Source organism: Rhipicephalus microplus, chromosome 1, assembly GCF_043290135.1.
Source record: "Rhipicephalus microplus isolate Deutch F79 chromosome 1, USDA_Rmic, whole genome shotgun sequence".
In the NCBI taxonomy this organism is placed as follows: domain Eukaryota; kingdom Metazoa; phylum Arthropoda; class Arachnida; order Ixodida; family Ixodidae; genus Rhipicephalus; species Rhipicephalus microplus.
The window spans coordinates 261,477,903-261,492,958 of NC_134700.1; the positions used below are offsets into that span (position 1 = coordinate 261,477,903).

At 48.8% G+C, this 15,056-nt stretch overlaps 1 protein-coding gene across 1 annotated transcript in view; it reads right to left on the minus strand.

Moving 5' to 3' along the window:
* The window catches only part of LOC119186953 (uncharacterized), a 114,852-nt gene that overhangs the window by 86,799 nt on the left and 12,997 nt on the right, over positions 1 to 15,056 (minus strand). The window contains exon 2 of the mRNA XM_075894060.1: positions 11,492 to 11,633. Within this exon, the coding sequence (XP_075750175.1) occupies positions 11,492 to 11,601 (110 nt within the window). The 5' untranslated portion in view covers positions 11,602 to 11,633. The remainder of the gene's footprint in view (positions 1 to 11,491; positions 11,634 to 15,056) is intronic.

Genomic DNA, 15,056 nt, shown 5'->3' on the forward strand with positions numbered 1-15,056 from the left:
GATGGGAGTCAGTAAGTTCGTGATTGCGATGAAGTCACGCAGTTCGGTTCCCGAATAGCCGTTACCATAATTATACGTTGACGGCGAATGATCATCGACGGCGAACATTGCCAGCGACTACACATTAAGTCTCGTAAAGTAGTGATAATTGTTGGGGTTACCAGTGTAATTAAAGGTGCTATTTAAAGCGCGCATTCCACGAGTTCGTCTCAACAGCTGCGACAGCAGAAGCAGCTCTGAACATAATAACGTGTGGGGGCACAGGCACACGCGAGCGCACATTGACTCGCGTGCTTTCAAAAGCGAGACAGAAACGAAGTCACGAAGCAGCTGGCAACGCGAAGTCTGTGTCTCTGACAATTCAACTGTAAAGCCCAGCGAGCAGACTAAAGACAAGTCAGGTGATACCATGGGCTCTTGTGCCAGAGAATATAGAGATACCACAAGCGAACAACTAAAATAAATAAATAAATAAATAAATAAATAAATAAAAGTATCTGTGATAACACCACGATATAATTATTAGGCACGCCGTTATGGATGACTTTAGAATGAATTTCGACCATATTGAGTTCTCTGATGTACCCGTCTAAAGGTACCAAGTTTTTATTTTTGTTTTGCCTCCGCGGACATGCAACCGCCTAGACCAGGAATAATCGACTTGTTTTTCAGGAACAAAATGCCATGTTAGATTCAGCAACCACGGGTGGATGCTTTGCCGCATATATATGTGCAGGGAAAGGAGCTATTTCCGTTACGCTACCACACGTCGACAAGCGAACAACGGAACAACGTTCGCCCCAAAAGAGGAACTCTGCGCAAGCCTATACGGTAGCAACGCATAGTTCACTTGCGGGAGTTCACCTCGCAATAAAGCGTTTATACGCACTACAGTTTCGTCGATAAGTTCTACGCAAAGTACGCGGAATAGCATATAACTTCAGATACAGCTGCGCATGATTTCCGGGTAACCATGCATTTCTTTTTTTATTTATTTAAGCCGCAAAAAAGTACAGATATGGAGTATAGCCGAGGTCATATAAACCTCGACCTTTGCACAGTAAGCAAGTTAGAACAGAAGAACGGACGTAGACAGCAGGGTCAATGAAATACTACGCGTCACGGAGGAACACAAATGGAAGAGGACCAAATTCACGACGATTCGTCTTTCGCGCGAACGCGTACGTATACATAAAAGCCGTCCCACTACGCGAGACTAGAAACACTGCACAAGAAAAAAAAAGGAGGGGGTGAGGGAGGAGAGAGAGAGAGGGTAGGTAGATGGGTAGCAGTTATTACTCGACAGTACCGCGTTCGAAATCGGTCGCGCGTCTCCATTGTACTCTGGCCGAGCAAAGCTGGGCGGCCTCTCTGTTTTGATTATTTCTTTTTTTTTTTACAGCGTCCCTGTCCTTTGTAAAGCGACTTTTGAGCAGTGCACCACCACTTTACCGCGAGCGCAGTCACCGGAAGAATGATGACGTGCGAGCTGTTTCGTCACGAAGGAATAGTGACTATGAACATAATGGCCCTCGGGTAACGTAGACGTGCGGAGTATACGCGAAACTGAAGTCCAGACTAAAGTCCGCAAGGCACGGCCGGTGCGCGGCAGACTAGCGCGCTGTGAAGGGCGCGTAGGTCGACTTGCGTAGTTCGTATATAGTACAGAGAGACACTGAATGGCACAGCGTCTCGTAGTGCGAGGGCTGTAACGCCCGCCGGAGTGATGATAGACTCAGTGCTCCCGAAGCGTCACTCTCGTTTCGAAGGGCTTCACCAATTAAACACAGGCAAGGAACTCGCGCTGCGACGATGCCATAACACGCAGCGACCGCGTTTTGGCTATCGAAATGTCCCGAATAAGCATCCCCCCTCCCTCTACGCTCCCTCCTGCCTCCCCCCCAACTAATGTCTCCATCAGCAGCTATCCACCTTTTTTTCTGGAGAGGGGGATTTCCTTCTTTCTTGGCTGTTGCACGATAGTACGAAAGCCGACGTCACAGCCTCGGCAGTGCTTTATTTTTTTTTGGGGGGGGGGGGGGGGGCACTTGCACTAACAACAGCTTAGAGAGGACTATGGCGGTGCCCAGGGAGCCTTGAGTGAAAAGGTCTATATTCTAAAGGAAAAAAAAAATCTTCACATATATGCATTCACTACAAGTTATGTAAGCCTACCATATAATATATTGAAACGCATAAACACGCCAAAAACCGTGCGGCGCCACAAACCCTGCTTCGCAGAGATACACCTCTTATGGCCCACCTAGTAAACAAACGATTTCAATATCTAATCACTCATGACATTAGGAAGCTTTCGAATAGCGTACGCTAAGTTAGCGGGCATTGCCAATGTAGCACTTGCGTACGGGCGCCATATCAGTTTTCAAATAGAATTTGCCCCCCCCCCCCCCCCTCCCGGATGGCCATCTCCTCAAAATCATCGCAAAGGGGCTTTGCGGGCCACGCGCTATTTCAGAATTTCTGCGGGCGAGCCGCAAACGCTCACGGCGGTTAGCGTTATGACGCATGCGCGGTAGCAGCGACCGAAACGAACATCCAACGCAACGAACATCGTACGCGAAGGGTCTTTAATTAGAAAATTATTTCAGCTGTGTGGGTACAATTGCCATACTACAAGGCCAAACTAGCCCTTCTCGTCGCCAGAATATTCAGTGCGCCACAAAAAAAAAAAAAATACGTAACGCAAGGACTGAAATCGAAGACATCGTACTGAAGTGCCCGAAGCTGGGTTTCAGTAGCGAACAAAAAAAAACGTACGAAAACTTAACGTTTACTTTTTTTTTCCTCTCTATAGAGCAAATAGCCGCGAAAGACGCAAGATCCTTGCAAGGTTAGTTTAACCACGACTCCTTACTTTCTGTTTTGCCCCGTCGCGGTGGTCTAGCGGCTAAGGCCCTCGGCTGCTGATCAGCAGGTTGCGGGATCAAATCCCGGCTGCGGCGGCTGCATTTCCGATGGAGGCGAAAATGCTGTTGGCCCGTGTGCTCAGATTCGGGTGCATGTTAAAAAAGACCCAGGTGGTCAAAATTTACGGATTTCTCCACTACGGCGTCATGACTTATGGTGGTTTTGGGGCGTTAAACCTCGCATATCAGTCAGTCAATCAATCAATAGTTCCTTTTTTTAGCGCTTCTCAATCACGTGCAGCCTCAGTGATCCATCGAGTAACGCCGCTTGCAAAGCCGGTAAGCGCTGGCCGTTGATATGCATTCACTTTGCTCGCGCAGCCCGCCTTTATTTCGAAGAGGGAGCCTATCCTTCGGCTAAACCAAAGGTCAGAGATAACCGTTCGCGAAACAACTTTCGCAGCTGAAAAAGAAAAAAAAAATAGCTTACAAGCACCGCGCGATAGCGCTATTTACATAGAGCGCCAACCGTTTTACCCGCAACGCTTGTAGCGCAGCCATCTCGGAGAGAATCGTATGGGGTCTGCGTCACGTAAAATTCCCCCAAGGAGCCCAACAACGAGCGGCCTTGGGGGAAATGATAGGCTGAGAAGCGTGCGGTTTCAGATTTCCATCAACGTTATCACAACAACGGGGGGACATTTACGTCGTTCGCGAAAGCCTGCAACACGAGCACCGCGTGCGAGAACTTATTTTCGGAGGCAAACCTCATTTCGCAAAGCACGCCCGCTCACTTTTTTATTTTTTATTTAGATGCGGAGCATCTTATACTCGCGCCTTGTAGTGCGCCGTCCGCACCGCTTCTCGAACGTTCGACAGCTGACGCGCGCGCATGCGCCGTCGCGCCGTCGCCCACTCTTCCACCATCTGTGCATCCCTTTCTCCTCTACACACCGCGCGCGCTTCACTCCTCCACCATCTGTGCACCCTTCCTCTTCTACACACCGCGTTCGACATCTACAATTCTCCTGATTCTCCAGTGGACGCGCATGTGGCGTCGCGCTTCGAGAACATTCAACAGCTGACAGTGCATGCGCCGTCGTGCTGTATATATACTCAAGGTCGGCGCTCGCTCGCTCAGTTGCCGCTCGTCGGTTGGTTTGTACGGCGCGTCGACGTCCAAGGTCGCGGTGAAATGAATTCCAACGAATCCACAAACACAATGATCGACGTCCCTTCGACCAGCGCCGCCCTTTCGCATACGTGTGTACGTGTTCACTCATTTAACACCCCCTCCTACAACCACGTTAACCAATTTAGCCATCGACCCAAGTAAGTCGCAATTTAACACCCCATTTCACAACCACGTTAACCAATTTAGCCATCGACCCAAGTAAGTCGCACTTTAACACCCCGTTAACCAATTATATGGTCCGCATCCTCCTCAGTGTTCCCCCGAGGGAAGCTGCGGGCAATTTTTTTAATAATACTGTCAACCCTCGCTTGAGGGACAGAACAGGGAAGGAGTAAAATATGAGTACAAACAGAACACCCAAAAAAACCACTAAGCAATAATAAACACAGGAAAACAGAATGGGCAGTACTTAAACCATTACCAAAATAAGCATCAGTTTCTCTATCAAAAGTTTGCACATCGGTACTATTAATAACATGTTGGGGTAAAAAATTCCATTGTTCTATAGCATCCGGGAAAAATGACCACCGAAAGATGTCAGTGCGAGTGCTAAAAGGTTCAATGGTGGCATCATGATTCAATCTAGTGCTACGTTTTCCGGGAAGGCGTATGTACTCGTCTTTGGGTATTTTGAATATCCCTTGGATTATACGAAATAATGTTTTAAGTTTTTGTTTCCGTCTTCGAATTTCCAGTGATTCTAAATTGCATGAATTTAGCATATCAGTTACTGAATACAACGGCCCACGCGCCAATGCACGGACTGCCTGCACAATGGCAAAATACGAGCGCGTCAGAGACAAAGAGCGGAGGATTCGACTATACAGAGCCATCTCGAAAAAAATGTATTTGATTATTTTTGTGTATATATTCAGATTACGCGTTCACTAATAAAATACTACCGGTAAGGAGTCCAAGTACGGTGAGCAAAGAACAATTATTTGCTCCCGAAGGACAGATTGAAAGAAGTTGGCAACGCGCTTTTCACGCAATTTCTTCAATCGAAACGTAGAGGATCGAGAATTTCAGCGACCCGACTTTAATACAACGCTAACGAAGGCACGAAATAACGATATTTGCACAAACAGTATATACAGGTCACAGACGCCGGGGGAAATGCCGCAGTTGGTTTACCGAGTTAGAAACTAAGATATAACGGGGCACTAAGGAGAAACAATGACTCGGCATAGATTGACAAACTGCACCCTGAGAACTTTAATGTCATATGTTTCCCTATCACGAGTCGACTATCGGCGGAGAAAAATCAAGGTTTTCGTTTTTCGATTTTGCGCCGAAATATTCGCGCGTGACGTCAAAATTTTCAAAATGTATTCGTAATTTCCCAAAGCTGGTTCGATGAAATTTTCTGAAAATTCGTAACCTAGGTTTATGTCACGTTCAGAGAGCAATGTACTTCATTTTTACCGATTAGAAGCTACGCAGGACACAGCAGACGCTTTCAAAATCTGCGACGTCACGGTGTTTGGTGCGGGGTGGCGTCTCTTCCCGCTCTTTTTTTTTTTGCGTTTTCTCGCTTACCAAGCACAGTGTCGCGGTAAAGAGTGGAGTTTTCGCTATTGTGAAATAGTACTTTACTAAGACGCAAAAAACAGGTTTGCTCTTTATTGTTCCTTTAAAAATGACGAATGCGTGGTAAAATTATATCAAAACACACACACACACATTCGCACACACCGGCAACCCCCCCTTCCTCCATGTCAAATGAAGCAAACCCGTTACTACGTTACGGAAACGAAACGCTTTAGAATTAGCTTCTCGTACAAGCCGACAATGGACAGGGAAGAGGAAAATGAAAGAGACGCAACAACGAAGCGCTTCTCGTCGCGGTGTTTTTTTTTTTTTTTGTTCCAGACCGCTGTTTTTGTAGGAAGTCACACCAATAAGCAACCAAAGCCACACGACCATCTAAAAGTCGGACGCCGCCTGACAAAGGCGGGACGAGGTGAAGGCCGCACTACGCAATCTCTCGAGTAAGAGCTCCGCGTAAGAGCTTTGTGTCACGAGAACCAAGAGGGAGGCAGAGAAAAAAAAAAAGAAACACTTCGAACTACGTTGTGTTTCCAGGGCATAAGAGGTCCACGTAGGGTGCGAACAAAACGTCTCGTATCGAGCAACTTGCAGAAAAGAAGTAAAACTTTGCGAGCCATTCTACTCTGCGAAGGTGGACCCACCAGTGAAGTTGTCGAGCACACGACGCAGACGTTACGTGGCGGTTTGGTAGGCCAGCTGGGATGCGAACGTGCCCGTCAAAGTTAACGCCACTGCACACAGTCCGCCGCGTATCACACAGGCGTCAAACCCACTTACAAGAGGACACTTCGCGGCGTGCGTCGTCTCGCCTGACAAGCCGCATGCTCTCGACGCGTGCGCACAACGTGCAGAATCTTCACAGGCGTCATGCCGACCGGCGGCGTTGCCACTATCTTCCCCCGTATGAAACTTGCTCGCCGGGAGTCCTTGTTATGTGCGGCCGTGCCCCGGTTAATGCAGAACATAAATACAATGTGCAAACAACAGCTGCTATATAGCTTTATCTGTTTCATTTGGCTCTGGCATGTACTTCTTTTCTTGATTAGTAGGCTTCAGGGGCGACATAGCTTCCAGACGCGACACAAGCTGCGTCAAACTTGAACATGAAGGTCCTCAGACTCTTTTTATAACTATTTTTGTTAAATGGCTTCCGTTGCCCCGAGTCACGTGTGTGTCCTGGTAGAGCGCGGACGCGGCAGCATGCTGTTTTCATTTCATCGTGCTCCAAAGTGGACGACTAAATAACTCGGGGAGCCTGGGGAAACTAGCCATTTGTTGGACATTGGACTTTTTGCACACGGTCGACGCCACGAAACCCCGGACGTTAGCCATATTCAGGTTCATTGTAAAAAAAAAAATGACCCGAGTTGATCCTTGAGCTTCTCTCCATTGACGAATGCGACAACATTACGTATTAATCTGCCACTATTTGTCGATATCTGTATGGATTCCAATATCACAGTGTCATGTTGTGATACTGCTGCTGTCCGCACGGTGCTTGGTAGCTATCGCCACTGCAGCTGAAAGCAGCCACAAATTATATTCGCCGAGCTTTTGGCCATTGTAACACCCCTAATGATCGATGGATTTGTGGGGTTTAACGTCCCAAAACCACCATATGATTATGAGAGACGCCGTAGTAGAGGACTCCGGAAATTTTGACCACCTGGGGTTCTTTAACGTGCACCCAAATCTCTGAGCACACGGGCCTACAGCATTTCCGCCTCCATCGGAAATGCAGCCGCCGCAGCCGGGATTCGATCCCGCGACCTGCGGGTCAGCAGCCGACGGTACCTTAGCCACTAGACCACCGCGGCAGGGCCACCCATAATTATTAGGCCACAGCAGGAGTACATATACCGTCAGTGGCACATATAAAGCGACTTTTCTGACGGTACTCGGGCATTTGGGCTTGGTGCCACGCCACATATACTCAAGCACAACAAGTACTGGCGATTGGTTTCCAAGTGAGAATGCTATTTCATTAAAACAGCGCTGGTACAACAGCAAGCGAACCTGCAGCGACATCATTTCCGTATCATCGTCGTCAGATAACGGAGAAGACGAAGTCCTCTACTGTGTATAACATCAAGGCGATAGTCGAGCTCCATACGTAGCAAAGTAACGATAGAACCAAGGAGATAAGTTCAAGGCAAAACGGCACCCCTAAGAAGAAGCAGAGGGATTAACCCCCGTATTCTAGAACGCCCCTTCACTCAACGCTCCACCTTCACTTGAGATAGCCGATGGGAGCGCCATCTCTATGCAGGGCAAGTCACTGCATATAAGTGATAATTTGCTGCTGTTCTTGAGTAGCGCAGCGTCATTTTCAGCCGAGCAGCGGCGCAGTGCTCAAGTCTGTCAAGTGAAGGGTGAAAGTCGAGTCGAGGAGCGCTTGTGAATACGGGAGTGAGACATGATTTACGCCACCGCACCGCAGTTCAATCAGAGAAGCGCACGAAACGAAAGCGAAGGCCTCCGACACGGCCCCAAAGGCCAAGGACCGCCCGTGTTTGGCAATCAAGGGCGAATGAAAGCGGCTCGTTTATCCTAGCGAAACGGCCCGCGCTGCAGAGGCGCGCGTCGGCTTATCGCACTGCGGTGCTCTGCGCGGCGCCGATCCATACAACTCGCAAAGCAAACCGTTACCGCCTCACGAGATGACCGTTAGACTTTTTAACTGGATCTGTAGCACGGGTGGACCGCGTCGCAGATACCATCGGCGGGAACCACCCGCGGCACTACTGCATGCCAGCGCTGTAGTATACGAACACCGACTGTTTCGGGGCGAGACCAAGCAACACGGTCAGCTGGCGAACCTGCCAGACAGCCGGCCGCCGCCGAAACAAAAGTGTGCCACAAAACACGCCATCGGCGCGCACGCTGCTTCGAGCGAGCGCTACCATGTGCGCGCTCCGCCGAAGGGCAAACTTATTAAGAAAGAGTAATTGAACGAAAGCAGGGTAACAAAAAAAAAAAAGTCGCTGGCTATGCGACGTGCATTCGAGAGCCGTTCCAGTTCGGTAACTACCGCTTTTTCGCGGGAAATACGGCCTTGACGAATAACAAAAGATTTGTACTACCGACTTTCATGCTTCCTCATTTTCGACGGTATGCGATGCTTTACGATGAGCTGACGGGCATAAAGGGGGGGGGGGGGGGGTTAAGGCGAGCGTGGGAGGTGCAGTGCGGACACTACATGGAGACCATCAAAAACGCATGTTACAGTCTGCAACCTGTATGGAGGCGATGTGCAAGCATCAAAAAGTGCATCCTCAGTTTCTGTACACGAGCGTCGTGCAGGCCACGAGGAAATTCAGTCTTCTCCATAGCCGCCGGGACGTGAAAACGCCGGTGAACGACACGTACACAGTCGTATACACACAGACGGCCATTCGAACGGCACGAGCTACCAAGAGGGTGAAGAGAGAACCAGTCAAAAGCCGGCTGCTGGCGCTCGGCGATTACATGAGGGGGAAAGAAATGAAAAAGAAGGCGTGGAGGGAAAGACCCAACTGCTCTTTCCAGCTAGCAACCGAAGCGAGACTCCTCGCGTTAGAGGAAAATACAGCAGCCCGTGGACGGCCGGGCCGGGCCGGCCTTTCGGCACATCCAAAGCCGCGCGCGCGCCCTCTGTCCTCCTGACGTGTGTATGTAATATAGTACCCACGTAGTGCGCGGTATATGCGATGACCCCCTGTACGGGAGGCCTCACCGCGTGGCAAAAGAAGAGAAACCGCAGCCACGTTTCTATATCGAAATCGAAGTTCGCACAGAGGGAACCCACCCACACACGCGCGCACACAGCGGGGAAAAACGAGTGAGGAAGAATAAGGGTCGACTGAGATAGACAGTCTATAAAACGGGCAAACGCGCTTTGTAAACACACGCGGCTACAGCCGCAAACAAAACCTGATCGAGCAGCACGACGACCTCGGTGAGCCGAAGGTGACACGAGCGTATACAGTCAACGACAAGAAGGAAGAAAAAAAAAAGAGACACGCAGTCGCTCGCGATTGAATTGAGAAGAAAGCGCAGGCAATCGCACGTTCGAAACGGCGAGCAAAAGGCATAGACACACGCGCGCGCCAGTAGACAGATGTATAGGGAGGCAAGGCGACCTTCGACAACCTTAGCCCAGATCAGCGTTCTATCTCGACTGGGCACCGACCGTTTTGTGCGGGCATTGCCGCGAGCGCTCACGCACAAGGCGACTCGTGGAACCAGAGGGCGCCACGCGAACGACTTCGGGTCGCAGACTCCGAAACGGGTCGCGGAGAGAGCGCCATATATACCTACACAGACATAACGGCGCTGCGGTAAAATATTCGGGGCAAGTATAGGGGGAAACAGAAATATTACGGGTAATCCGATTTATCTGCGCCTCCGAGAGTATACGTGCACCCGTGTTCCTGTGAAGGTAGCAACCTTGAACTGCATAAAACGGCAATTGTCGTACGTTTGTATTACTGCAGTTCAATCACACCGACCAAGGACGTTGTGCGACGCGTATACCTCGATGATCGCACCAAATTCTATTCTTTCCAGTGGCAGAGGGCGGCGGGCGAGTCTTCCCCGGTATCAGAAACATATGCTGAAACGACTTTTAGCAGAACCATTCGAACAAGTGAAACAGTCGCGTTCAGTGCTTTTTAAGGGCGAAGCTCCTCAAATATAGTCTAACCTTGTCACTGGCCACGTGTAACCGAGAGAAGAAGAGACGGGAAAGAAGGCTAAAGAATTGAATGACCATTTCTCGTCTCACTTTCTAGATGGCGTTACTCTGCCGCAACTCTCCGATTGGCTGCTGAGCACGCATTGCCTGAGTGCGCAGAGAACGAGTGCCTCTCAGTCTACTGGATAGTCACCGTATGTGCTGGATCGTTGGTGGGGCGTGGACGAAGCAGCGCGGCGGGCGCGTTGAAGATTCTTGCGCTCGGCTCCTTTGGCTCGCGTCGCGTCGGTGTTACCCGTGCGCCGTCTGCACTGTCGAACGCGATCGGACGCATCACGGACGGACGGACGGATAGACGGACGGACGCTTCGCCCCACTCATCATCATTCACTTCACGAATACGCTGTGACTTTTTAATTTTTTTCTGTTTAAGTGGGAATAAAAGGCGAAAAAAAACAATACTAAACGGGCATTTTACGCAGAGTGTACAATTTACCCAAACACCTACATTGTATATGCGTTCTGCACTTCCCGTCCTTGCAGTACCCCAAATATAATATAGAGATGCGAATTGAAGCAACTGTAAGGAAGTTAAGCAGATAAAAATATCTTATTTGATACATTGATGACGGGCGGCGGGGATAACGAGTCGATAAACAGTAAAGAAAAAAAAGGGGGGGGGAGATATACCATCATCGAAAGATTTGAAAGAAAATGATTAAGACAAATTTTTGTCTGTGTAGAATGGATACTAATAATAGTTGGGGTTTTACGTCTTACCACCGCAATATGATTATGAGAGGCACCGTTGAGAGGGGCTCTGATAATTGTCGACCACCGGGGGCATGTTTAATGTGCGCCCTGATGTAATCACAAGGGCGTCCAGCATTTCTCCCCCACGGGAATGCCGATGCTGAGGCCAGGATTCGATCTTGGGACCTTCGGGTCAGCAGACGAGCACCATAGACACTGGACCCAGGCCTGTAGCCAGCAGGGAGAGTGAAGACCCCCCCCCCCCCCGCCCCATTTGAATTGATGCGGGGGAATAATGAAAACGAAAAAAAACGAGTTTTTTTAAGGCCTGCATCTGGTGGCCCTCCCCCGAGAAAAAAATATTCTGGCTACGGCCTTGACTAGACCGTGGCGGGTGCGACGAGATGAACCGTGGAAAGTCGACACGAAAAGACACGTGATCTGACATACCCGAGGCGCTCTTTCTCTCGTGCTCGCAGCTCGAGGTCGCGCTGGATGACGGCCAGAATGCGCTCGCACTCCTCCTGGCTCAGGTGCGACAGGTTCAGCCTCCGGCCCATGGCTGCTGCGGCAGCCCTGATCACATGGCACCCTGCAAGCAACAAGCCACTTGAGAAAAATTTCTTCTTGGCCTAAGAGAAGTACTTGAGAAGTACCTTGGCTTGGGTTAGTTGGTTCATAGTGCTCCCATAGAAAGGGCAGCACAGAAACTCGGAAAAAAAAAGGACAGTAGAGACAGAGCGCTGTTGGCATTGCTTGCTGAATTACATTCTGCCGCCTTTAAAAACACACACAAAAGAGAGAGAGGGGGGGGAGAAGAACACGTGTCTACTATAGAGGCCTCTTGTATCACCAAGTTGGGTGATGAATGTATTAGTGAAACTGCAATACAGCTGCGGTCTTCCGAGATTAGATTGTTTGAGATGTGGGTAGGTTAGACAGTGCGGGCTATTCTGCGCACGCGTGGGTTACTTTTCAAGTACCGCTCTGGTTCATGCTTGAAATGAATCAGTTGGAAGTGCCGCCCTTGTCGTCGTGTTCGCGTCTAGTGCGTGCGTGCGTGCGTGCGTGCGTGCGTGCGTGCGTGCGTGTCAAGGACCGAACCAGCGACCTTCGAATAAACAACTGTTGTCGGTGCTCCAGTGCGATTTAATTGAGATGTTTCGAGGGAAGGCACAAACTACGTAAACACATTGACACGCACACTGCAATTCGTACTAAAGTGGTCGCTGTAATGAAGGATCGCTCAAACACTTATCGCCGTAGAGAGTAATCAACCTATACTCACAATTAAGGAAACGAACGCCCTCGAACGAGCCGTCAGCAATCGAAACGTGAAAAAAAAACATTCACAGATATATACATGTTCCTCATTCCCTCTTTCATTCAGTGAACAGCTAACGCGCGTGGCGACGAATTTTCCTGCATTGCACATTCATTCCGCATACGCCACAGTATACGCTCTACTAATGACTCGTGCGTGTAGTAGTTGTACATTACCGAAACGGATGCGCCACGTCTATAGAAGTTCGCTTAAAGGGAGAGACAACCATGTAGACCATAGTTATACCGAACTGAAAATGAAAACTCACAAAAGATCCAGCTGCCAAATCCGCTCCGGAAGCGAATGACACACGCGCATTCCGGGATAAAAACACCACCATCACGCCGTCGCAAAGAAGTATGCATCTTTTAGAATCACCCTTCAATGTCGTCCGTTCTAGCGCAACTGACTCAATAACGTTTCGCGCTTATATATATATATATATATATATATATATATATATATATATATATATATATATATATATATATATATATATATATACATATATATACACATATATATACACATATATATATATATACATATATATACACATATATATATATATATATATATATATATATATATATATATGTGTGTGTGTGTGTGTGTGTGTGTGTGTGTGTGTGTGTGTGTGTGTGTGTGTGTGTGTGTGTGTGTGTGTGTGTGTGTGTGTGTGTGTGTGTGTGTGTGTGTGTGTGTGTGTGTGTGTGTGTGTGTGTGTGTGTGTGTGTGTGTGTGTGTGTGTGTGTGTGTGTGTGTGTGTGTGTGTGTGTGTGTGTGTGTGTGTGTGTGTGTGTGTGTGTGTGTGTGTGTGTGTGTGTGTGTGTGTGTGTGTGTGTGTGTGTGTGTGTGTGTGTGTGTGTGTGTGTGTGTGTGTGTGTGTGTGTGTGTGTGTGTGTGTGTGTGTGTGTGTGTGTGTGTGTGTGTGTTCTGCCTACTTGAAAGCTGTATACTCGTAACAAAATCCGCCTGCGTGCCAGCTGCTAACCATTACCGCCAGCCGGAAAAAAACACTACTGCTCTTTTCTTGAAAACATCATTGTAAAACAAAGCACGGCGAACTGAACGTTGACAGACCCGCGGCTCGCACTTCTCTTTACATATCATTCCCGCGTTTTTTTTTTTATGGGTGGCTCGTTTGCTGAATTGTATAACTGCTACGCCTTTTATGAACTTACATCATAGCGAAATACCGATTCCGGTTCGGCGTCCATATATATATTCACGTGCATACATGGAGTGCGACACCGAAACGAGATTCGCGTGCCACGCATATTCGAATCAACTAAAGAAGGGAAACACAGACAAATGGACAGAACAGGCAATGACGCCGGTGAAAGCCTATAAGCGATACTAAAGTATGCGTAACTGTAGTGCACTAACTGTAACGTGAATTGAACAGAATAAACGCGAACAAAAAAAAATCACTTTTTCGTCGATGGGATGCGACACCCGCACCTTTCGAATCGCGCGTCCAATGCTCTATACCACACGGGTCACAAGACAGGACTACACTCAAAACTGCGATTCAAGCGCGCTTATACGTGTTGACATCGCCGGTCATCGCACACTTGACAGCGTTATGCTCGATGCTCGTTTTATCCACCATTCCTCCTTTTCAACGCAGAGAACGTATTAGAGTGCATGATATCAAAGTTAATTTTTTGTTGTTTATAGTTTTCAAACAAAAAAGGGAAAAAATGATCTGGTTCCTCGATTCTGGTTAATCCTCCTGCTTCTCTGGACGCAACGTATACATGCCGAAACCGAACACGCGCACTGACACTTTCGCAACCACGGCGCGCTCATCCGAAAAATGACAGCACTTCTCGCGCCACAGCTCGCACTTCCGAGGGATCCACAGACTGGGCCTTATACCGGAGGGCCTCACGTAGCTAGCTGCACCGAATGCTTGCACTTAATTGAGCTGTCACTAAAACTCGCGCCACGTTTCTGGCGACCGCGTCGCGACGCGTTTAAATTTAACCCGCGGAGACTCATCGGTGCAAGCGTGTGTATGTGGCTATATGCCATAGCAGCTGCGAGAATTTCACCCGTCACGGACTTCAGACATGCCAGCGGCCGCCGCCGTTCGGATGTACATATGGGCATGGTGGCGTCATGCGTATACAAACGTGCGCCGCCGGTCTTCGTCTCCAGCCGGAACTCATTCTGGAGTCTGTGTTGCGTGTGTGTATACACAGGGTGCATTCGAATGCAAATCCAGAAACGCTGGAAAAGGAGGTATACCCGTCCGAGAACTGCGAGTGTCGTCCGAAGGCATTCGTTGGGCGTCACATGTATACACATGTGCCCTGTTGCTTGTATTCCGCAAAAGAAACTTTAGTCGCGAGAGGAGCAGCGCTATACAACGGAAGGTACCTTTGTAGGTGCGGTTACATATTTATATAGCCGAAAGGATACCTCCTAGCCCTATAGTGGTACGACTCGTGCCGCCATCTTATAAGCTGCTAAAGTTATAGTTTAGCATACGTAACGACTAAATTTGAACGGCACTAAAGAGTGAAGACTCGTGCGCATGCAGGAGAACTGCTGTGCGAATGCATTCGGCGTTTCGTGATCTCCTTATTCTGACGTCGCGATGTGCGAAAGACCGATATGATCGGTGGGAAAGCCCAAGATGTGTCTGACCATGGTTTAAAAAAAAAGACATGCATTCACAAG